Raw genomic sequence first — 25471 nt, 5'->3', positions numbered from 1 at the left:
TAGTAGTCAGCTGGTAACCTGCAATGCAGGAGACCATGATTCGATTCCTGGGTCAGGAAGATCTACTGAAGAAGGGATAGGCTACCCACTCCAGTATTGTTGGGCTTCCCTAGTGGCTCACTACCAAAATCCTCAGGGCTAATCATTTTTAGAAAGGTTTAATACTACAATTAATTTAAGGAGGCCCATGAAAAAAATATTGCCTGTTTTTCAGTCTCAAGTATATGATTTAGTAATAAAAATTCCAATGCAGACACATGGGCATTATCAGAATGTTAATAAGATGAAAATAAGGACATGCCATAAATAAAACACATACCATAAAATTCCGCTGGTAATGAATGTTCTCTTTGTTAAAGTCGATCACATAACCATTGAAGGACCAAACAAATGTCAGATCCAGGGCAGGATCAAAGGAAGCGGCACACTGCATGGTGGCATTTTCTCCAACAGTGATATCAGCGTTAATCGGGGCCAATATAATTCGTGTGGGATCTAAATATTTTTAAATAGAGGAGTAAAGCACATTTCAAAATATTAGGAGACACCATATTATCTGGTATATTACAAAATAAAAATCAATATAATTGAATTCCCTGGGCAAAGGAGTAAGATGTCTACTAATCAAATTCCAGGGACAGTTTCATCAAGCAAGAGATTTGCCCAGAAGGCTTTTGAAGTGGAAGCATCAATACATGAGTTGTCTCATAAGCTTGGTACAGAATCACATGTCTTATGGCACATTAGAAACTAAGCATTGTTAAACTTTAAAAAAAAATGTAAAATTAATCAAATGTTTTCTTACCTGTGATAACAAGAGTCCCAGTGCTATTAGCCTTCCCTTTATTATTTTCCACAAAGCATGTATAGACACCTCCATCACTCCTTGTAATGTTATTGATTTCTAAGCTACCATCTTCCCAAATGAGTATTCTATGAAATGAAAAAAATACATACTTCACAAAATTAATTTAATGAAATATGCCATTATTCTATGTACTAGATTAAAAACACTAACATCTTTGTATCATTAACATTTTATATAAATTGCTTGACAGAGACTTTTAAAAGATGAAACATTCTGCCTTTGTATAGAACATTCTTCCAACATCAAATTGTTTTGGGAAGCAATCTTTTTTTCTTGGACTATCACAGTAATCCTATCTTCCTGCTGCCATCCTTGTCTCTCCACAGTCTCCTTTCCCACATGTCAGCCAGACATGAAGATATATGTCATATAACTAGTATCATATCACTCTCTGGCTCACTGATGTCACTCCACAGCTCAGGACCCTCCAGTGACTTTTCCACCTTATGCGTAGTAAGGGCCACAGTCCTCAGATTGTCCTTTCAGGCCCAGTACAATTTCACAGTTCATTTCCTACATTCTTCAGGGTTTTCCCCAGTGGCACCTTCAGGAAAGCTTTGCCTGATAACTCCAGATATTACGACATGCACACAGGCACACATGCTCTGCTACTGTCCCGGCATTCCTCATGCTATCCTTGTTCCCAGAACTTTTTTTCCTAATACATATTTCATCAGAAAAGTACTTCAGTTTTACTTATTTATCGATCTTTGCATTAGATGTCAGTAATTTTTATCTGTTTTGTTTTTAGCCCTGTGTCCAACTAGTTAACATATCGATTAACATATATATTCATTAGGAAAAAACAAAACAAAAAATACTATTTTCCAGAAACTCCTTAAGGAGGGAGACATGGAACAATGAAGAGGCACTCAAATAAGCTGATTTTGAATATATGAACTACATGGAGTCTGACTGAAGCAGTGGCTGTTTACACACCACTGTAAATGATTTTTAAACCACTGTGAGATAGACTTAGACAAGTCACAAGCCTGAAACATATGAGTCCAGATCTTCCAGGAAAGTGACCTCAGAACTTCAGACTTGAAAGTTAGAACAGACTGTTATTTCCACAGTTACAGAGAAATACAAACATATTTTATTTTTAGAAACTTTCAAACAAAGATATTGTAAAATATCCCTTGGTGAAAGCTTGTATATAAATTACTACTTAGGAAAGTCTTCTATGAATGTAAACTAAATCTTTCATACTAATAGAACTTAAATCTGTTCCCTCTGCCTGTCTGCCTCTTCCTTAGAGCCAGGAGACCAAAAACTCATTTCTTATAACTTTTACATCTAATTCATATGATATTAATATCACATATATTATGATATATCATGCATGATTTATATTACATATATTAATACTTTGGTTATTATTATATAACTTTATTATATAATGTTTGCACTTAGAATCATTATTGGATTATCTGACCCTGGATTTTTACATTATTTTATAAAGCTTTAAAATTGTTTTCCATTATGGTTTATTACAGGGTATTGACTATTCTGTGCTTTACAGTAGGACCTTATTGTTTATCCAGTCTGTATATAAGAGTTTGCATCTACTAATCCCAAACTCCCAACCCATCCCTCCTCCAACCTCCTCCTCCTTGGCAACAAGTCTCTTCTCTGTACCTGTGAGTCTGTTTCTGTTTTGTAAGTAAGTTCATTCGTGTCATATTTTAGATTTCATATACAAGTGAAATATATGTCTTATTTTTAGAAAATATGATATAGATAAACAGTCACAGAAGCCAGGAACCACATGGTCTTTAATAAATTAGTCACTTGTTGCCAAAATTATCTCAGTATAATCCATGAAGCATGGTTCTGAGAAATCCATGGTTGCAGAGGCCTATGACATGAGTCCTCATAGGAATCAGAGCAAGATTTTCTTCATTAAGGAGAGAGAGCTAACGGTGCAGCCAATAGGGAACGTCATGCCCCAGGCTGTTGTAGTAGTGAATACCTGAGAACGGAACTACCTTTAGATTACGGTCTGTATCATTCTTCGTCTGACTGCTAAAGTTTCAATGCTATATTGCACAAGCTGACTTTTCCTTTAACACTAATTCTTCAGGTATTATTTTGTTAAAGTCTTAATAACTCTTAGTCAAACATATTAACTATAAAAGTTAATGTGTTCTGGGAAACAGCTGCTGTCCCTGCCTACCCCTTCCCACTCCATTTCTGTCGTATACACAGTCATACCTGCGATTATCCTAACAAGAGAAATACGTTCATTTCATATCAACATGGCACAAGTTCAAAGTTCTAGCTTAGAGATTATTTGAGATATTTTCAGAAGGTTACTTAAACCTTTCCAGGCTTTTCTGCTGCTGCTGCTAAGTCGCTTCAGTCGTGTCCGACTCTGTGCGACCCCATAGACGGCAGCCCATCAGGCTCCACTATCCCTGGGATTCTCCAGGCAAGAATACTGGAGTGGGTTGCCATTTCCTTCTCCAATGCGTGAAAGTGAAGTTGCTCAGTCATGTCTGACTCTTCTCGACCCCATGGACTGCAGCCCACCAGGCTCCTCTGTCCATGGGACTTTCCAGGCAAGAGTATTGGAGTGGGGTGCCATTGCCTTCTCCTTCCAGGCTTTAGATATATAAAAATAGAGATGATAGCATCCATCTTACATTCTTTATTGGATTATTATAAGAAGATTTATATTTTACATTTTGCCAGAATATTTTTTAAAGCAAAGGCTACTTTTCCCCTCCCTCATTTAAGCCTCTAGACAGATTTCCATTACTCGTAGATGAAGCCAAGTACCTCAGCACAAAAAACATTGCTGATCATCTGGCTTACTATGTGTCATCCCTTAACACTCTTCATTTTCCTCTAAAGACAGCCGCACTGATTTTAGTTTTTACAGTCTTTATATGTCCTCTGCCCTCTGCCTTAGGGCCTTTGCACATACTACACTCCCCTGAATGAGATATTTCTTGCTCCTCAACCTTCATATCCCACTTCTTTTATTTCCCAACGTGACTTGCTTCTCCCCGTACTTTAGTACTCAATATAATCATAACTTCTTCTGGGAAACTTATAAAAACCATTCAGTTTGGCTTTTATGCAAATAATCTATGCAAGCTATATGCTTTGTTTTATCCCAAAGCCTCTAAAATACTGATAGGTAGTTAGGAAGATTAGAAGTTCCTGTTCACTTTGGAAGATGGGAAGAGGTGACTTGTACTTTGAAATCACCTTTTATTTCCCTACTGAAATGTTTAATAGACTAATCACATAAAATTAAATCAAATATGAATGGCTATAGATGTGCTTGTTAGGTACAAATTAGATTCTGTTCTATTTCTCATTGTTAATTACTTTGAAGCCTTGGGCAATTTATCACAAATCTCTGGGCCTCACTTTTAAAATATCCTTATAAATTGTAGATGTTTAAATGTTTATAATAGATAGGGACAGTGATGGGTAAGTATTTTGGTTTACCTTAGAACTGTGATATCATCTGTGGAAAAAAGTTAGAACAAAAATATTTACCTTATGAATGTGAAAACAGGTTCTTTACAAAGTAAGCTTTTCCGAATACTGAACTGCATTCTGGACTAACCTGCTGCTATTGACAAGCCGCTCTGTGCCTTTACTCCATAAAAATGTTGGTTTGGGTGCAGCTTTGGGTTTGCATTCAATTATAACCCGTCCTCCTTTAGCAGCCAGGATCTTTTTCTTCATAGGATTCATTTCAAAAGTTGGAGCCAAAGCTAAAAGGAAAGAACTAGTTATTTTCTTTTTTTACTAAAAAGAAAAAAATTCTTCTATACTATAGTACTTTTTATTTCCTTTTGATTAATAATCAATAGAAAGGACTGTTGCTGTTGGTCATTGTGTCTGATTTTTGTGACCCCATGGACTGTAGCCCACCGGGATTCTCTATCCATGGGGTTTCCCAGGCAAGAATACTGGAGTGGGTTGCCATTTCCTTCTTCAGGGGATCTTCCCAACCCAGGGATCAAACCTGGGTCTCCTGCATTGGCAGGTGGATTCTTTACCGCTGAGCCACTTGGGAAGCCAGAGAGGATTAATCTCACCAAATATTATCCACTATGACCAACAGACATTCCATACATAACACTAGTAGTTTTCCTTTGCTTTAATAACTTCACTAAGGTATATTTTATTTATCAAATCTTGCCCATTTTAAATATGCAATTCTTGGTGATAACTGGATTATTATAAATTGTAGTTGCAGTCAAATGCTCTATAATTTTTAAGGTAACGTCTAATTCAATTTTCTTGACTCAATTTCACAAGGGAAGTTAAGTGAAGGGCTGGAGGAAATGGACCACCATTATTAATGCTGACACATATTTAGAATTAGTATTCTTTAAACACACTTTGAACAGTCTCTTGTTTACAAGTGAGAAAACTAATATCTATTAAGATTTTGTAACCTGTCAAAGGTGCAACAGGCAGAGGGTTATCAGATGGGAGTTAGATTTGAATCTAGTTCCATCTGATTCATAAGCATTCTCTTTTCAGTAAACTGTAAGACTCCTCCTTCATTATACAAACATTTATTGAGCACCAACTATGTTGCAGACACTATGAGATGCCTTAATAAACAGAAACCCCTGCATTTAAGACCAACCTACAAACAGCTATGGGAATGATGTTTTCAATTAACTGAGGAATACATGATACATCTCCTTACCTAAAAGTAAAGAACAATAATTATGAAAACAGCTTAGATCCTAAAATCACTTACTTAATGATATATCACTTTCTTTAGTGTCTCCACATCTAGCTCATTTCTCAATCTCTTCATCTTCCCCCAGACTCTGGGGGAATTCCTTCTATTTCCACATATTCCAGTGATCTGTAACTGTCCTTTCTACAGCTTTTTCTGAGTCTAAGTATATCTTTATCCAGGTCTTGGTGCTTCATCATCTAGTTCCATGATTCTCAAATTTTATCTGAGCATCAGAACCATCGAAGGATCTCAGTAAAACTGCTGTTGAGATCTCAGTAGGTCTGGGGTGAACCTGAAATTCAGCACTTCTAGGAAGTGAGGAACGTACTCTGAGGAACACATTTCTTATGGAAAAGATTTAGGTTATTCCATTGTTCTTCTAGTTTGTGTTTTATAATTGGCAATAAATATATAAGTAAACAACCAACTTGTGTTGTATACCTAACACAGCATGTGGTACTCTGTCTGCTGCTGCTGCTGCTGCTAAATTGCTTCAGTCATGTCCGACTCTGTGCGACCCCATAGATGGCAGCCCATCAGGCTCCACCATCCCTGGGATCCTCCAGGCAAGAACACTGGAATGGGTTGCCATTTCCTTCTCCGATGCATGAAAGCAAAAAGTGAAAGTGAAGTCGCTCAGTCATGTCTGACTCTTAGCGACCCCATGGACTGCAGCCTACCAGGCTCCTCCGTCCATGGATTTTCCAGGCAAGAGTACTGGAGTGGGGTGCCATTGCCTTCTTCGGGTACTCTGTCTAGGTTCAATAAATATTATGGGTAACATATTGTTTGTAAAATGAGAGAAAATGTAATAGAATTATATTTAAAAAGCCTAAATTCATCTATAAAATGAGAATTTTTCTTGAATCAGTTTACTTTTAATAAAATAGTTGCTTTTGTCCAGTCATTAGAATGACTTCATGCTTATGTAATATTTGAATTTCTAGTGACAGAATCTAGACTATGTTCATATATATGTGTATACACACACACATATATATATACATAGGTATGTATGTGTATTCTCTTTGCTCTTTATTGAGCTTATTATAGACTAATATATGGTACAGCAAAAGTACTCAATAATCCTTTCGTAGATAAATAAAAGTTAACTAAATAACTCAAGAAAGAAGAATGAGAAACACCATTTCTACAGGCAATAAACAAAAAAATATATTGAAACAAATATAAAGATGCCCAGGAATTTATCTCAATCTCAAAATGCTCAGTTTGCTTAATTACTACATTAATAGACATTCAATGATTGGAAGGTTTTTGGCTTGAAGACAAAGAGATCTTACAATCTGAACTGTTGTATTTTCTTATCATTTTATAATGTATAACAATTATGGTCACCCAAAGCTGGTGCTCTGGGAAAACCCAGAGGGATAGGATAGAGAGCGAGGTTGGAGAGGGGCTCAGGATGGAGGGTAGACATGTATGCCAATTTATGTTTATGTGTTGCAAAAACCATCATAGTATTGTAAAGTAATTATCCTCTGATTAAAAAAATGATAAACTGATTTTTTTAAAAAGAAGAAATTACAACAGAAAACAAAAGAGTTTACATTTGGGAAATAATTGAAACTCACCTCATATCTTCTCTAAAAGTCAAATGATTTCTTTGTACTTTTCACCAAAGTGATACAGTATGAAGCCTAAGCCTAAACATCTGCTTAATACCCAAAGAAGCTAGATTGAAGATATTAGCAATGAATTTTGACTTTAAGGGGAAGAAATGGAATATGATCCTTAAAATTTAAGAAGAATCAGGGAAAGTTAAAATTAAGAAGGCCTCAACTCTTTTAAAAGATAGTTTTATTTAATACTTTCTTATTATTATTTCACTGCCTTTCACATTCTTTTAGTGTCACTCAATTTGTAGTGGTACAACTGTTTTAAAGAACTAACCTTTGGTGTAGCAAAAATCAAATAGGCTGCACTGAGTTATTGCTTTGCTGCTGCTGCTGCTGCTGCTGCTAAGTCGCTTTAGTCGTGTCTGACTCTGTGCGACCCCACAGATGGCAGCCCACCAGGCTCCCCCATCCCTGGGATTCTCCAGGCAAGAACACTGGAGTGGGTTGCCATTTCCTTCTCTAATGCATGAAAGTGAAAACTGAAAGTGAAGTCGCTCAGCTGTGTCCGACTCTTAGCGACCTCATGGACTGCAGCCTGCCAGTCTCCTCCGTCCATGGGATTTACCAGGCAAGAGTACTGGAGTGGGGTGCCATTGCCTTCTCCAGAGTTATTGCTTTATCTTTTCAGTGATCATATCCAGAAGAGGAAGCCTGCCCATCTGGATTAATTACTTGAAATATAACTAAACTCAATGATAGCCACTTCAAGTAGTATGAAAAAGGCATGATATAGTAAGGTGTTATTTAAGGTAATTGTAATGAAAATAAGAATGTAAAAAAACTCAGAAAGATTTATAGGGTAAAAATGAGAAATTCAATAGATGTAATAGGGGAGAAGGATGTAATGGATTGTTTCATTATTTATTTATTTATTTATTTTTTTACTACCTTGTTTCTTTTTTTTTTTTAATTTTATTTTATTTTTAAACTTTACGGTTTCATTTTTTAGAACAGTAAACATTTCAAGAGGAAAAGGTGTGGATGAATAAGAAATAATGACTTTAATTTCAGACATGCTAAGTTTTGGATATCTATGAATTTACCCAGATGACCATTTCTGCTAAGAAATTTTTCATACTGAGATAGAAGCTGAGGATAAAACTCTGACCCAGAGATATACTTTAAGGGGTCATTGATAGTTAATGGGAGAAGAAGATATCATCCAGGATAATTTTAATTTCAAAATAATAATAATTCAGGAATAATATTATAGAATATGTGAAAGAATGAGAAAGAAAATGGAATGCAGCCAGAGGAATGGAACTCTGGAAGAGAGCAAGATTTTCAACTGAGCAAAGGAAGGGATGAAAAGGAGAAAATGAAGTGATCAAGAAGAAATAATATAGGAAGTATCAGCACTGAGTCACTAAACACAAACGAGAGGAGAATTCAAGAGGAAAACATGCCCAGAAAGAGAGGCATCTTGAGAGATATGCACATACAGATTTACACACTCACACACACACATACACACACAAAGAGAAGGGATGTGTCTTGAGTACAGAGGTAAAGGGATTATTTTTGGACGAGAGGAGGTATACATCATCCTCTGGATAAAGAGTATCTAAAGGATAAGTGTAGTAAAGATTCAGATAGTTTTGAATGAGGGATAGGAAGTTGAAACATTTTATCTCCATGATTTTCAATTTTCATGAAGAAGAAACTCAGTGTGGGATAAAGGGACTGAGGAATGTGCTGAAGGTTTTAAACAGCAACTGTAGGATATGAAACCCAGGGACTGATAAAGCTACTGAGTGCCAAAGACTCTCCAAGGCTGCCTCACAGGCACTGAGGGAGCAGCTGTACTATGTGATGTTCTGGCAGTGTTTAGTTGCCCAGACATAGGAGAAAGCAAGACTTGTAAAAATTGACATGTGTAAAGTTTGCTTTACCATTAAAAACATTTTAAAAACCTTTATACTCTACATTGCTTCCAATTTATTTACTATTCTTCAATGAAAGGAAAATAATACCATTCTAATACAAACCACATTTTAGAAATGCTTAACTTCTAATTCAAGAAACTGTTAATTCAAGAAAGTAATATGAAATTAAGTATAATCTAGATAACCCAAGGTACTTTTTAATGTGTTGCTTTCTTGCTGATTGTTGACAGAAACAGAAAGTGATACTGACCCAGGATCTTCAACTCGGCATTTGCGTAAATTGCTCCATGTGTGTTTTCAGCTATGCACTGGTACATGCCAGCGTTTTCAAAGGTCACGTCATACAGCCTCAGTTCCCCTCTATGGTACTGGAAAGAACACAAAGTAAAACACGTCTCCTTGAAAAACTTTAACAGAAATGCTTTCATTTGGGTTTGGGCTTGGTTGTCTTCCATTTTAAGTACATTATTTTTCCCCCACTGTTAATTAAGTCGAGTGGAGTGGGGTTTTCATGGTATGGGGAAGTAAAACCCACTTACCATGCCCAGTGGCTCTTGTTCTATTCATCCTACAGAGCAGAGAGTCCACCTTTTTCCCTCTCGGCCCAGCTGAGAGATTACAGTGGGAAGGTAGAGAAGGACCCCACTGCTGCTACTTGTCCCCAGGGCTAAAGGTAGGACCTTCACTCTTACCTCTGTTTCTGTGGGGTCAGGGAAACAGTGGTAAGAAAAAGAGGACAATATCAGGTAGTGGAGATGGATGCAAAGGAAGAAGGGGGAAGTGGAACAAAGGAGACAATAAGGAGAGAGAAAGAGAAGGTAGACATAAGATTATAGAAAACTGTTTAAGCTGAAAAAAGACACTTTATGTTCACTTTTTTTTTTTTTAAGGAAACTTTTATATTTCAGGGCCTACATGCCACTAGTTTTTCCCAGGATTATAGGAAATGTTACCTGAACATAGGCTCAAGAACTGCAAAGCGCTTGAACACACATACCGAATATCCATTCTTCAGCCATCGGATGGTAGGAATGGGCTTCCCCGTGGCCACACAAGGCCAGTAGAGATCACTGCCTATATCCACTTCTGTGTCATTGATGTGTTCCACCCACTCAGGAAATGCTAAAAAGTATAGGACATTGTAAATGCAAATGCAAGTCTCAGCATTCATCATCAACTCAAGAAGACAAATATTATAGTTTTGACTTTCTTCTGGAGAATACATCAGATACTCTCTGAGTCTTAGAATCAATGATAGAATCATTGAAGTTGTATATAGGTCTGTAGGTAAACTTTACATTATTAGAGACAAGGTAATTCTAATTCAACTTATAATTGTTTTTCTATTTGTGAAGCATGGTTTGTTGGAAAGCTGATTCATAAATAACACTAAAATAACTGATCTGTTTCTTATAAATCTTTCAAACTGATATTTAAGGTTTGAAAGAATTATGTTTCAATTTATTGTGTAAGAGGGATAGAGTCCAGTGCACAAGTGGAGGTGTTGTTCTCAGAGAATAGCTGACTCTAGAGTAAAAAGAGATAAGGGTGGAGACGCAAGTGTTAGTAGAAACAGAACAGAAGTTTGTGAGAGTTCTAATTTAATTACTACCATTTTCTCTGTAAAATAGGAAGCCAAGTTATTAGCTGAGAGGAAGGTCGAAGAAGGAATTACTGTGGGTTTAATGGAAACCGTGAAGGCATGATATGGTCATCTAATAAAATGAGAGAGTGAGTAAATCTGGAGAAAAATAGTCCAGTTGCCAAGCAACATTAAGGGCCTATTTAAAGTTAGTGATGCAGTGATGTTTAACTAGACATAGGCTAATCAATTTGGTAGTGCTCATTTCAAGTCATATTCAAGTTCCTTGGTTCTGACACTAAGGCAGAGAGCCAGAGTTTTCCAATATTACTCTTTGCCAAAGTAGCAAGACAAAGTGGAGAGAGATGAGTGAGCTAAGTCGGTGTGCAGGGAAATGATAATGATTGAACCCAGGTTTAGGAAAGAGATGGCCAAGTTAGGGAAAGTGAGAGGAAGTTAAAACAGAGTAAGACTAACTGATTATAGTTGCTGGTAGATTAAAAGGATTGTAGGAATCTGGGTATTGAAGCTTGAAAGGTGGTGATCAGAGTTTAAATACCTAAACTTGAGATTGTAAAGGGATTGCACTTTTGGTAACAATAAGGTCTGAACCCTCAGCCTTAGGAGTGGATTGCTGAGCAAGATTGTAGAACAAGATCATTGGAAGAGAGGAGTTCAAAGGAAGTGAGACACAAGACCATTAGAAAAATTATTATAGTCCACATGATTTTATGTCACCAAGAATGAAGTCATGAAAAGACTTGTAGTGGTGATAGTTGTTAATAATGAAAATCTTAGAACAATGGGTTGGGAAGGTAACCTGACATAAGATTATAAACTAGATAATTAAAGGAAAAGAAAGATAGTCTAGCAATGGCAATAAAGAGCAAGGAGGACAAGTGTACAAGTCACACCTGGGGATGAGGGTTGTGAAAGAAAATTCAGCCACTGCTTGCGTGGTCTGCAGTAGAAACAGTGTCAGTTACAGCAAAGACTAAAGGGAATGTGAATAAAATAAATAAATAAATAAATAAACAGGCAATAAATAAATAAAGGGAATGTGCAAAGTTACGGATATAGGGGATTCTGATAATGATGGACTATGTGTTCTAGAGGCTCACTCATCTCTCTCCACTTTGTCTTGCTACTTTGGCAAAGAGTAATATTGGAAAACTCTGGCTCTCTGCCTTAGTGTCAGAACCAAGGAACTTGAATATGACTTGAAATGAGCACTACCAAATTGATTAGCCTATGTCTAGTTAAACATCACTGCATCACTAACTTTAAATAGGCCCTTAATGTTGCTTGGCAACTGGACTATTTTTCTCCAGATTTACTCACTCTCTCATTTTATTAGATGACCATAAGGACGTCAGAAGTTAGGAATGAAAAGAATATAGAGTCTGAGTAGGAAAGGTGCAAAGCCATGTGGGTATGAAAGTGTAGCCCATAAGACGGCCCTGGAGTCCAAGGGCTTCTTAAGGCAAATGAAATGCACAAGGTGAAAGTTACATTAATCCTAAACCTAGTGGACGTTCTGAGATGGTGGTGATGAGGCTGCATGTGCTGGGTCGTTGGAGATGCTTACTTCATTCCTATATAGACAGAGGCCTGGGGTCTAAGGGTAGGAGGTAAGGGTTCGTCCTGACACTGCCACAGTACCCTTTAGTCTACTGGTATTCCAGTTCAGCTCAGGCATCATCTCTAGTTTTTCCTATCATCCATCCTTTGATGAGACTAAGGTACCCCTTTATCAAATGCTTTATCAATATCATATGTAATCCCCATATTGTACTCACAATTTTCTTTATAATTATATACATTAGGGGTATATATTTATTTGACTGTGTATGACTATATAAATTTGGAGGTTTTTCATATAGTATGACTAGAGTATGAACCCCTCAAGGACAAAATATTTCCTATATTTAACTGTCCTGGCTCCTGCTGTGTCTGCCTCTGAGGACGCACTCTGTACATTCATCCTTTCAGTGAATGACCTTATCAAAGACTTAGATGTTTATTCAGGTGTGACCTGCAAATTTCACATTGGAGAACATTGTAGGGAGGATTTCAGTATGCAAAGTTTTAAGCATTGACTGAGAAACTATATTCTCTCCTCCCAAATAAAGCTTATTTCAATTAAATACTTGTATCAAAAAGTTGTATCAAAGAAAAACTTTCCTTAGACCAATAATTCTCTAAGAGTGGCTCCTGGACAAGTAGCATCAACATCTCCTAAGAATTTTTTATAAATACAAATTCTCACACCCCAAATAGACCTTCTAACTCAGAAACTCTTGAGTATGAGAACCAGCAATTTGTGTCTTTAAATAAGCCCTCCAGATGATTTTAAAACATGGTAAAGTTTGTGAATCACTGGCTTAAACTATGTCATAATGCATAGGTGTTTCTACAAATAAAAAAGAGCCTGAAGAAAGTCAACAAGCCATATGAATTGTATTTTCTCAAAATTATCAAGAACACTACTATTGATCCATTCATGTTCCTGTAATACCAGTGGCATAAATTCCTAACTTGTCTACTCGTTTTTGTGACTTAGTTGGACATAAAGATAAATATTTTATTGTTTTTCACAATGTAATACACATTACTGTTTTTAAGGTTAATCATTTTATGCTAAGTTTTCAAGTTAGAAAATGGTTTTAAATAAGATATTGATTACATGTGTGGAAAATTAAAACAATGTATCTACCTTGAACATAAATTCTTGCCTGGTGTTTATCCTTTCCTCTATTGTTCTCAGCCTCGCATTCATATATGCCTTCATCTTCTAGCTGAATATTGAAGATCTTGAGGACAGCTCCAGAGGTGCTGATCTCAGCTGTGCTTGGCATTGGTTCTAGGACTTTTCGCCATCGGATATCAGGAACAGGACTTAAATAGAAGATAACAAGAGCTAATAGTCCACAACACTTAAAAGTCAATTTACTCTATGTTTATAGATAAACATTTTTAACATTTATTTCCTAACAATATAAGATTTAAACTTTATATACATTAATGAAAACTGTGAGCATACTTACTTGCCAAGTGCAAAACACTCTAAAGTCACGTTTTGGCCCATCAATGCATATACATCCTTGAACTGAACTACAATATCAGCAGGATATGGTTTTGTTGTTCCTAATTTAAGAAAAACCAAAATTAGCAAGCAGAGCAGAAAGGCTAAATACACTGCTTAGAATCATAACATGAGTGTGTGCTTTATACTGTAGAACACTTGAAAGACAAATAGATACACAAAGACCTGAAATATAAACCAAATCAATAGTAAATGCTCTAAAAAAGTGGTGGCCAAGGAGGATTGTTGGAAATATATAAGAGCTGAGGGAATCTCAGGCAAAGAGGACATTTGAACCAGACCAGTTCAAGTTGAGGAAATCGCATATTTTGACACAACTTCAGGAGTGTGCAGGCAATTATAAAAGGTCTAGGAATCAAAATGATATTGAAGTATATGTAGTTGAAGATGAACTTGAATCTACAATATAGAAGGTTTGAAACTGATATTAAAGATTTTGAGATTAATTTCCTCAATGGTTAGCTATTAATAGGATTTGTTAAGAGACTAAATATGAATTTTACCTTTGGTTTAAGTAGATTTGTTGGCAGTTTTAAGGGAAGGAATATGGAGAAGAAAAATATAGCAGAGAGTCAGAGTTCTAAGTGAGGGCCTGAACAAGGGCAGAGTCACAGTGGGAGCAGAAAGGAAAACACAGATCCAAGTTGTGTTTTAGAACCAGAATCAAAAGAACTGCCCCTTGGATCAATGTTTTCCCAAGATACAGATCAAAAATCCAATTCAAATATAAATTTATTTATTTTAATTGGAGGTTAATTACTTTACAATATTGTATTGGTAAAAATAAATTAATTAATAAAATCCAATTCATTAAAATCACTTGGGATACTCATTGAAACTATAGATTCCTGGATCACATCCTGGGTCTGCTGAATCATTATCTTTGGGTTCCACATTTTCCTCAAACTTTCCAAGTGCTTATGTCCTAAATGAAAACTGCTGTGTTCACTGTCCTCAGGATGTCAGTGGAAAGGAGTTGACGATTAAAATTCTCTCCTGAGTTACCGGTGAGAAATATGATAGTATTATTCAATGAGATGAAGAACACCAGAAGAGGAGGTTTAGAGAGCAGATGAAAGATATGTTTGGAATATTTCAAATTTAACACTCTTGAGAAGCTTCTGTGTGTCAAGCCCAGGATGTAGGTAGGATTAGGGAAAAGTTTTGGAGAAGTGAATCTGGAGTCAGCACATAGAGCTTCTAGTGAAATAAAGGTATAAATGAATGAGACTATCTAGAAAAAGATTGGAAAGAAATATGAGAATGAGGATGATCTGATGAAGGATACTGCATAGAGGTTGTCACTGAGGCAGCTGGGAAATAAGCAGAGGAAGAAATAGTCAAAAAATAGGAAAAGAAAGGAGATTTCAAGAGAGCCAGAAGAGATCAACAAGGGTCAAATTTCATACAGAATCAGATCTGAAAATGTCTTTTGGATTTAGCAAATAAGAAGTGGTTTTGATTACTCAAGACTGTTTGCATTGAATACAAAAGAATATGCAGAGGGAAACAAATGGAGGAGAATTTAAAGACTCAGAAAAGAAAGAGTGATGCAATGACATCCTTAAATGAAACAAATGGAATGTGAATCAGAGCAGCTGCAGCAATTAGCTTGAGCAGCAGGAAAAACACTTTTTCCACTGAGAAAGAAAGTAAGAAGCACTGAATTTTGAGGGACGAAAATGAGGGAAGTTTTCACATGATGGTTCCTTTTCACTCTGTGAAGTAGTGGTGAGAGTATTTCCTAAGATTTGAGAGGGGTAAAAAAACAGCCAGATAATAAGACGTTTATTGAATAGTAACCATGTGACTGCTATCTTGAGAATAATAATAGAATGTCTGTGATATGATAGACTTGCCACCATTATTATATAAAACTTAGAGGTAAGACCCAAATTTAAGTCTGCCAACAACAGAACCAGTATTTCCTTAGAAGCTTGAATTCAGTGATATGAGTGTTGCAGGAGGACTGAGATAAAAATAACCTGAAGTAAGAAAACATACTGTATTCTGATTTAAGTTCATTCAACTGAAGCCTGGGGAAAGGCCAGTTAAGAGTGTGTTAACTCTTAACTGTCATTCAAGATGGTACCACAGTAGTCATACCCTACACTACTTACAATAGAAAGGCAATTTATATACTTATTTGCTTCATGTAAATAATTCCTTAAAAATAAAAAATGATCTGATTACCTTTCCTTCCACCCTAATTCTGTAATCACTGCAGCTTGTTTTGATATAATCATTCATTCACTTTCATGAATTGACTAAAAAGTAGGACTGACCATGAAACAAAAAACAGATGGTGGTGATTCCCATTTATAACCAATATATTGGCATTTTGCTAGTAAATCAATTGGGTTTCTATACATTCACTGAACTGGAGGCAACCAATTCAAACTCAACCACCTTAGGACATTTTATGATGTAAATCTTCTCTAGGTGAAAATCTAAGGAAAAACCAAGACTTTCAAAGTATATGTCCTCTATTTGTCCTGGTGAAGCAGTCAGCTGGTTTGCCCATTGGATATTTCTTTTCATTATTATAAGTATGCCATAAGTAGACAACCTTACAAAAACAGAGAACAAATATACTTACGTTCAGGTAGTGGAATGAGTGGGATAAATTTGCTGAACACACTCTTTGTAATAGAGGGACTGGATACAAAGCAAGAATAGTTGCCTTTGTCAGATGCCTCAACATTAGCAATGTAGAGATTGCCATTTGTCTGAGACACAAATCTTCGTTTATCCATTGTGATAAATACAGGAAATTCATTTAGAAGCCAGCGGTAGCTAAGATCATCTAGAAGAAAATATTGTTGACTAAGTATTAAACTCCCTCCAAAAGCAAAGATTTTGTTTTCTAGTAGTAAGCTAGTTCATAACCTAATCTAGGCTTTTCAAATATTATTGACTCAGTTTTAAGCTCTTCTCCAAAAGGAAAAGTCTTGTTTTCTAGAAATAAACTAGCACATAATCTAATCTAGGCTTTTGTAGAGTAAATGTTGGAAGTAGGCCAAGATAAATGGCACAAATTTTCTAAAAGCTACCGTAGTTTGAATATAAAGTGATACTAAGCAATAATATCTATTTCTCAATTATTCATGAATTACCAATATTCTTTTAATTAATTATGGGCTAAATACAACTCAGTTTAAATGACTTGCTTAGAATTTCATGACTAAGTAGAATTAGGATTTTGAATCCAGGTCTAATAGCTTCAAATTCCATCTTCCCTACTGCATTTAAAAGATAAAGTCAACTGTACTGTGGCTTTATATCTTTTTATTCTCCTATTATACATGACAGATTTAGAAATGAGTTTATGCAGCCTGTTCTGGCTACATTAAAAAGTAAAAACTACAGAAAAGGAAAAAAGGCATTTTACTTGTTTTCTTAAATATTAGGAAGCAGATCATATGGTAACTTTTAACTGTTGTAAATTCCTTTGGCTAAGCATACTGGCTGGTTAGGCCAAAAGTTGAATTTCCTCATTAAATTGCTTCTTTTCCCAGTTTTCCATTCAGATCTCCCCTTAATGTTTTGAGGGATGACATTCCAGTAATCATGCACAGCAGTAATGCGTAAGAGGGAACGCTGGGTGATACATATTTCTCAGTCTCAATATCCTAATCCCCTTTAAAACATTATAACCATGTGAAGACAACTGCCACTAGGGAGATACCCTCAGGGGGAAAAAATACCCTCAGGGGAATTAAAATTAAAAAAAAGGTACCCTCAGAAAAAGATCTCTTAGTTCAAGTTAGAAAAGATTTAGATGCAAGATGGTGGAAAATCAAGATATTTTAAAAATGAAATAATCATGACCTGACACCATTCCATTTTGTTTTATGGAACTCAAGGTGATTGACTGGTAAAGCTGCTAAATGGAGAATGAAAAAGAGCTGAATATGAAAAACTAAAAGAATTGCATGCTATATATGTCCAGTATGATTGAAAATAATAGTCCAGGGGATTCCATTTAAACTAGCTATATAATTTTCTCCAGCAATATACAGTCTCATAAAAGTGAATGAAGATTATTTATCTTATCTTTTTAATTACAGAAGTTTATTTTTTGTTTTCAAAAAATGAAAATACAAAGTTAAATTTGAAAGAAAATAAAATCACCATATTTCTCCAACTCAGCATTCTTATTGTTAGCATACACATTCTCTAGACCTTTGTATCTGTGAATAATTCTTGTTGCTGTTACTCAGTCATGTCCAAATCTTTGTGGCCCTATAGATTGCAGCACGCCAGGCTTCCCTGTCCTTCAACATCTCCTAGAGCTTGCTCGAACTCAAGCACATTAAGTCGGTGATGCCATCCAACCAACTCATCCTCTGTTGTCCCCTTCTCCTCTTGCCTTCAGTCTTTCCCAGCATCAGGGTCTTTTCCAATGAGTTGACTCTCTGCATCAGGTGGCCAAAGTATTGGAGCTTCAGCTTCAGCATCAGTCCTTCTAATGAATATTCAGGGTTGATTTCCTTTAGGATTGACTGGTTTGATCCCCATTCTATCCAAGTGACTCTCAAAAGTCATCCCCAACACCACAGTTCAAAAGCATCAGTTCTTCAGTGCTCAGCCTTCTTTATGGTCCAACTCTCACATTCATACATGACTACTGGATAAATCATAGCTTTAACTATATGGACCTTTGTTGGCAAAGAAATGTCTCTGCTTTTTAATATGCTGACTAAGTTTGTCATAACTTTTCCTCCAAGGAGCAAGAATTTTTTAAATTTCATGGCTGCAGTCACCCTCTGCAGTGATATTTAGAGCTCAAGAAAATAAACTTTTTTACTGTTTCCATTGTTTCCCAACCTATTTGCCATGAAGTGAATGATTCTATTAATATTAATCGTTATCCTTATGCTGATTTAAGAAGGTCAGGTAAAAACCACAGAAGAAACAAAATAAGCAGAAACTTTGGAGGTTGCTTAAATTGCTGAAATCAGGTTTTTGGAATTGGGCAACAAATACTTCTATGTTTATAGTATTTAGAAATAACATTTATCATATATTTTAACAGACTGTAAACCAAAATAATATTTAAAGTATATTTTAACAGATGTGAGTTTGTCTAGTTTTGAAATAATTTTTGTATTCTCACTTAAAAAGAAAATTAATATTTTTGTAATGATTTCTGGACACAAATTCCAAAAAAATTAGAAAGAGTCAGGAAAGTACAGATTTCCTTACAGAAGAATTTTCTTAGCTATACAATATTTCAAGATACCACACACAAAACTAATTCAGAATATTCTGAGTACTCCATAGTTATGTCAATGTGGAGACCTGTGTTTTAATTCCAGACTAAATATTAATATGACTTTGGTCAGGCTATTTTAACTACCATATTACTCAGTTTTTCTAAATTCTAAGAAATTTTTCTGTGTACCACTCATTAGAGAAGAGGAACAGGATAATGTTTTACTCTTTGAATCTTAAAGGCAGAAAAGTTAGGTCAGAGAAGTTACTGCCATGCGTTGGTAAAAACATAAATCTTGTACTACAGAATAAATGGTCTGGCTGGTTTAAGGCCCAGTGTGTATTTTCCTAAATATTCAATGTGAAAGTGTTAGTAACTCAGTTGTATCCAACTCTTTGCGACCCCATGGCCTGTAGCCTGTCAAGCTCTTCTGTCCATGGGTTCTCCAGGTGAGAATAGTGGAGTGGGTACCCATCCCATTTTCCATGGGAGCTTCCTGCTCAATGGATCAAAATTGGGCCTCCCCTCCAGTTTACTGAGTTATCTTCTATGTGCCACTAAAGAAGACAAATTTGGTCATTGCCCTTGTGGAACTTGTAATATTAATAATATAAATTTATTTAATAGATTATTGTCTAATGATAAACCATCTACTTGGACAAAAGAATAATTGCAATATGTTGGATGCTATCATTTCTCACTAAAACAAAGCTAGGGATCACTATTGTCATTTTAAAAAAAGGATACAGAGGTTTAGCTAGGTTGACTCGCCCAAGGACGTATAGCAATCAATTCAGTTCAGTCGATCAGTTGTGTCTTACTCTTTGTGACCCCATGGACTGCAGCATGCCAGGCTTCCCTGTCCACCACCAACCCCTGGGGCTTACTCAAACTCATGTCCATCGAGTCAGTGATGCCATCCAACTATCTCATCCTCTGTCATCCCCTTCTCCTCCTGCCTTCAATCTTTCCCAGCATCAGGGTCTTTTCCAATGAGTCAGTTCTTCGGTGGCCAAAGTATTGGAGCTTCATCTTCAGCATTAGTCCTTTCAATGAATATTCAGGACTGATTTCCCTTAGGATTGACTCGTTTGATCTCCTTGCAGTCCAAGGGACTCTCATTTAGCAATAGGAAGGCAGAACTGATCTTCTAACTTCCTTTTCCACCCCAGAACTACCAAAACTGTTCCACAATTGGTGTGGTAGCTGCCCTGATCAGACTTAAGAATGAAGCTTAATTTAGGTAATCAAGAGCCAAACTCTGACTCAGTTCTCATGGGCATTCAGTAGATTATCTGTCTTCCCTTACTCCCTGCAAATGGTAAAAATTAACCATCTCTGAAGAAGTCTTTCCCATTCTGTTGTTTTCCTCTATTTCTTTGCATTGATCACTGAGGAAGGCTTTCTTATCTCTTCTTGCTATTCTTTGGAACTCTGCATTCACATGCTTGTATCTTTCCTTTTCTCCTTTGCTTTTCGTTTTTCTTCTTTTCACAGCTATTTGTAAGGCCTCCCCAGAGAGCCATTTTGCTTTTTTGCATTTCTTTTCCATGGGGATGGTCTTGATCCCTGTCTCCTGTACACTGTCACGAACTTCTGTCCATAGTTCATCAGGCAGTCTATCTATCAGATCTAGACCCTTAAATCTATTTCTCACTTCCACTGTATAATCATAATGGATTTGATTTAGGTCATACCTGAATGGTCTAGTGGTTTTCCCTACTTTCTTCAATGTAAGTCTGAATTTGGCAATAAGGACTTCATGATCTGAGCCACAGTCAGCTCTTGGTCTTGTTTTTGCTGACTGTATAGAGCTTCTCCATCTTTGGCTGCAAAGAACATAGTCAGTCTGATTTCAGTGTTGACTGTTTGGTGATGTCCACGTGTAGAGTCTTCTCTTGTGTTGTTGGAAGAGGGTGTTTGCTATGACCAGTGTGTTCTCTTCGCAAAATTCTATTAGCCTTTGCCTTGCTTCATTCCATATTCCAAGGCCAAATTTGCCTGTTATTCCAGGTGTTTCTTGACTTCCTACTTTTGCATTCCACTGCAAGGAGATCCAACTAGTCCATTCTAAAGGAGATCAGTCCTGGGTGTTCTTTGGAAGGAATGATGCTAAAGCTGAAACTCCAGTACTCTGGCCACCTCATGCAAAGAGTTAACTCATTGGAAAAGACTCTGATGCTGGGAGGGGTAGGGGGCAGGAGGAAAAGGGGACGACAGAGGATGAGATGGCTGGAGGGCATCACCGACTCAATGGACATGAACTCCATCCATTTGGGTGAACTCTGGAAGTTGGTGATGGACAGGGAAGCCTGGCGTGCTGTGATTCATAGGGTCGCAAAGAGTCACACACGACTGAGCGACTGAACTGAACTGAAGAAGTCAGCACCTATTTTCCTCATAGCCTTGCTGTCTGGCTTAAACAATAAATTATTATAAAATTATTTTTTAGGAAGAGTAAATACCAGGACTGTTTAAAAAACATTGCTTTTATCGATAGGTGTCTGGGACTTTTTTCTTTGCCTCAAGAGAGTCTGTACCATATTACAGTGGGGATTTGTTTGGGCCAATTATAGTGCATTTGATCAGTTTCATTGTATTATTTTGAAATATACCACTTACCCAAGCTTGATAAATAATTTTACATTTCTCCTTGATATATATTTGAAGTAATTAAGTGCTGTCTCTGTCCACAAACTTTTTTGAAGATGTTTGTACTTTTTTTTTGTTGTTGTTGTTAATTAACCTCATTAGAACAGAATTTACCTATACCAATAAAACCACAATAGCTTCTAACTTTTGTTTGACATCTATAGTAAACTATATATAAACTCTTTTAGAAAGAAATTTATACCAGGTTATACTGTGGGCTCATATATTCCCTACTATGCTCTAGCATGCTTGTCTATTTTTATGCTTACCTTTCTAGTCTATTGAGATTCAGTCACTATCACATTCAACATTTAATGAGTTTTTTCTCTTAAGAGTATTCCCACTTTCTTATTTATTTAAAAATCCACACCATGTGTATTATTAGATATCCTGTATTTTCTCAATAGTACTCACTCTTCAAATGATGGGCTTTTTTTTAATTCTCTTACAGAATATGCACATATATGATTCCTATTTTGTGAGTTGTGTAACTCAGTTTCAGATTCTGAAAATTAGTTGGAATCAAAGAATCATGCTTCCATTTTCTGAGAATCTAGGGATTTAGAAAGTCTTACACATTAAAGAATTAATGGTTCTATTTAATAAAACAAGATCTAAACAAGAAAATTTATCTTTTGCTAAAATTGTAATCACTATGTATCTATCAATTTAATGAATACACTTATTTACTCTTTTACTTTCTCATTCTTCAAATATTTGTTGGACACATATCCTGTGCTAGGCACTAGGCAATCAGTTGCATATCAAATGTTGTTATAAAATTGAATCAACATTTTTACTGATATAGGTATGTATAAGTATTCCTAATAAATAAACAACTGGTTCAAATAAGAGTTTGTAGAAATTGTAGAACACCCAAATCCATAGAAAAATGTAGTGATTGTAAATGATGAGATTGTCCCCTAGATCTTTTTCCTGTGCATAAATCAGAGGTGAATTCAATAGCCATGAATAAAAAAAATTCTTAGTGAAGTGAGATGTACTTTATTTGTTTTAATGGCGATTCAAAATATAACATTAAATGTACTAAATACATTTTATTTAATTTAATAATAATCCTTTTAAATTAGATATCCATTTTATAATTTAAAAACATTAAATTTGAATCTCATAACAAGGTCTGTGAAGTAGGTGGCACAAGAATTATTACTCCCAAATTTTGAACAAGCAAACTGAGATGTAGTTATGGCTAAGTTAAGTTGACTTAGTAAGGAGTAAATTTTAGGTTATCAGATCACCAAATAGAGCCAACAAGATTTGACTACTATAAATAGTTGCATATATAATGTTCTTTGAGGTTCAGAATCCAAACCTGGTCGGTTCGTTTATACCTCAACTCCATGAAATATTAACTGCAATATACAAAACCTTAACTGCATATAGTGGAAAGATAGATTTATGACATGCAAATGGCAAAATGGTACACACATATATACACACTATGGTCTTCAAGCATATGTCCATTCTTATATTTGAAGGTGTCATGTCTAATGTTCAAAGAGGTCGTAATCCACTAAGAGCACAAGTGGAGATGAGTTGTTCAGGTTCTATTCTGTGATTAATAATGTTTCTTTGGCTTATTTAAAAGACGTCCCAGTCCTGCCCCTACCCATGTAAACATTTCTATCTTTATCAGGAAGAAGAGGTAATACACTCATTTGGCTTAATGATTTGAAGCTTCTACCAACCTTAGTCTTGGTCCATGAAATTCTTCAGTCAACAAAGTTGTAAAGATGCCACAGAGGCTTGAAAACCAGACTCATCTCAGAAAAATCCCATAGTTTGTGTTCCTTGAACCATTCCCCATATATCTATCTATACTACTTCCCTAGGTAATGACATGCAGTCCTATGGCTTTGAAAACAGTTTATATAATGCTGCATGACAAACTGATACTCCTACCTCAGATGTTGCCCCTGGGTTCCACACTCATAGAACTGCCAACTGAACAACTCTTTTTGGAATTTTAAATTAGGCCCCTCACTCTTAATCCACACCTATTCTTCCAGACAACTCCATTCTCTCCAGAGCTCATGACAAATACTTTGATGTCATCTTGACTCCTGTGTTTCTCTTATATCTCACACATAAAGTCTACCAGCCTGTACTCTTACCCCTTCCTTCAAAATATATCTTGATTTAACTACTTCTTCCTACCTCCAGTTCCCCTGCTCTGGTCCATATTCATTGCCTACATGATGGCAATACCTTTAACTGAGCTCCTGGTTTCACTTTTATATTCTGCTGAGTCTTTTCTTACAACAGTAACCAGATTTGCCTTTCTATAACTTAAGTGATGTCCTGTGATTCCTCTGCTCAACGCCCTTTAATGAAAATCTCACTCAAAGCAGATGCCAATGGAAACACTATGAACATGAGGGTATTTTTTCATAATTTTGTCAGTTCTTTAAAAAAAAAAGACCACTCCTTCATTGAAAAACTTTTTACAACATTTGAATTCATAAATTTCTCCTTTTGTTGTTGTTCAGCCACTAAGTCATGTCAGACTCTTTGTGACCCCATGGACTGCAGCATGCCAGGCTCTTCTGTCCTCCATTTTCTCCTGGAGTTTGCTCAGACTCATGTCTACTGAGTCTCCTATGTATATCAACTAATTCTCTTTCTCCCACAGTTATAAGAAAAAAGTGATCAACATTTGATTATAAACTGTCTATTATCTATACATAATCAGAATAGTATATATGTGCATGTATATATATTCCATATTAATATATGCCAGACTTATAATAGTCTGTTATGAATCATTCTATATAGAGATATTTAGAGACAACTTTATGACATAAGATTAAAACTATAAGAACCCAGAATACTTTTTTATGAGAGAAAAATGGTATAAATATATTATTTGAAGAAAATGATAAATGAAATGAGTGAAAATATTATATATGCAGTGTTCATCTTTTAATCAATGGTTTTGTAGCTTTCATTTTAGCCATATCAAATTACTGAAAACATGTATTCCAAAGTTGAATCTTGTAACAGATGAACTTCAGTTTAGCCCCTTTCTTGTGTACAGGGATACATTGGCAGGGCCTGTGTACCTGTTGTGACAACTCTGAAGACTGCACATGTTTTAAATTTTGCTTCAAACACAATGTGCACAGACAAACCCAGGGCTTCACCAGAGGAAGACTGAGGGAGCACTCCAGTGGGGAGAAGGAGTAAGGATGAAGGGCAGAATCCTAGCTGAGGAACGTGAAGGTCAACAATCTTGCTCTGTATCCAATTCTGGATTTCCTCAGCTTTTATTTTCTTTACTATATGTATTTGTAACTCACATTCTGTTTGTGGATTAGAACTCCTAAAGAGATTAATAATTTATTATGTCTCTTTCTTTCTGGTGTTTAATTACAGGTCCTAGTATATTTGGCTGCAGTCCATGGGGTTGCTAAGAGTCGGACACGACTGAGCGACTTCACTTTCACTTTTCACTTTCATGCATTGGAGGAGGAAATGGCAACCCACTCCAGTGTTCTTGCCTGGAGAATCCCAGGGACAGGGGAGCCTGGTGGGCTGCCGTCTCAAGGGTCGCACAGAGTGGGACACGACTGAAGCAACTTAGTAGCAGCAGCATATGTTAGATGCCAAATTATTAATAAAATGATTATTTCCTCCTTGGTACTATTCTATTACAGGAATTATTTGTAGAAAATCTACCATATTTTCTCCAGTGTAACAGGACTTTAATAGGAACATAATCCAACATACATGTTATTTATAAGCTGAAATGATCATAGACCTTTGTAATTAGGGA

At 36.1% G+C, this 25471-nt stretch overlaps 1 protein-coding gene across 4 annotated transcripts in view; it reads right to left on the bottom strand.

The window, feature by feature from the left end:
* Nucleotides 1–25471, bottom strand: part of CNTN1 (contactin 1) — a 405010-nt gene that overhangs the window by 146676 nt on the left and 232863 nt on the right. For all 4 annotated transcript variants that reach the window (XM_027542588.1, XM_027542590.1, XM_027542589.1 and 1 more), the window contains 8 exons: nucleotides 16405–16611; nucleotides 13747–13846; nucleotides 13416–13597; nucleotides 10115–10239; nucleotides 9368–9485; nucleotides 4455–4605; nucleotides 806–933; nucleotides 320–495 (listed from right to left, as the gene is read on the bottom strand). In XM_027542588.1, the coding sequence (XP_027398389.1) occupies nucleotides 320–495; nucleotides 806–933; nucleotides 4455–4605; nucleotides 9368–9485; nucleotides 10115–10239; nucleotides 13416–13597; nucleotides 13747–13846; nucleotides 16405–16611 (1187 nt within the window). The remainder of the gene's footprint in view (nucleotides 1–319; nucleotides 496–805; nucleotides 934–4454; nucleotides 4606–9367; nucleotides 9486–10114; nucleotides 10240–13415; nucleotides 13598–13746; nucleotides 13847–16404; nucleotides 16612–25471) is intronic.

Source organism: Bos indicus x Bos taurus, chromosome 5 (assembly GCF_003369695.1).
Source record: "Bos indicus x Bos taurus breed Angus x Brahman F1 hybrid chromosome 5, Bos_hybrid_MaternalHap_v2.0, whole genome shotgun sequence".
Lineage (NCBI taxonomy): Eukaryota > Metazoa > Chordata > Mammalia > Artiodactyla > Bovidae > Bos > Bos indicus x Bos taurus.
Note: the sequence above shows the minus strand (reverse complement) of the source record. Positions and strands in the feature narration are given on the sequence as shown.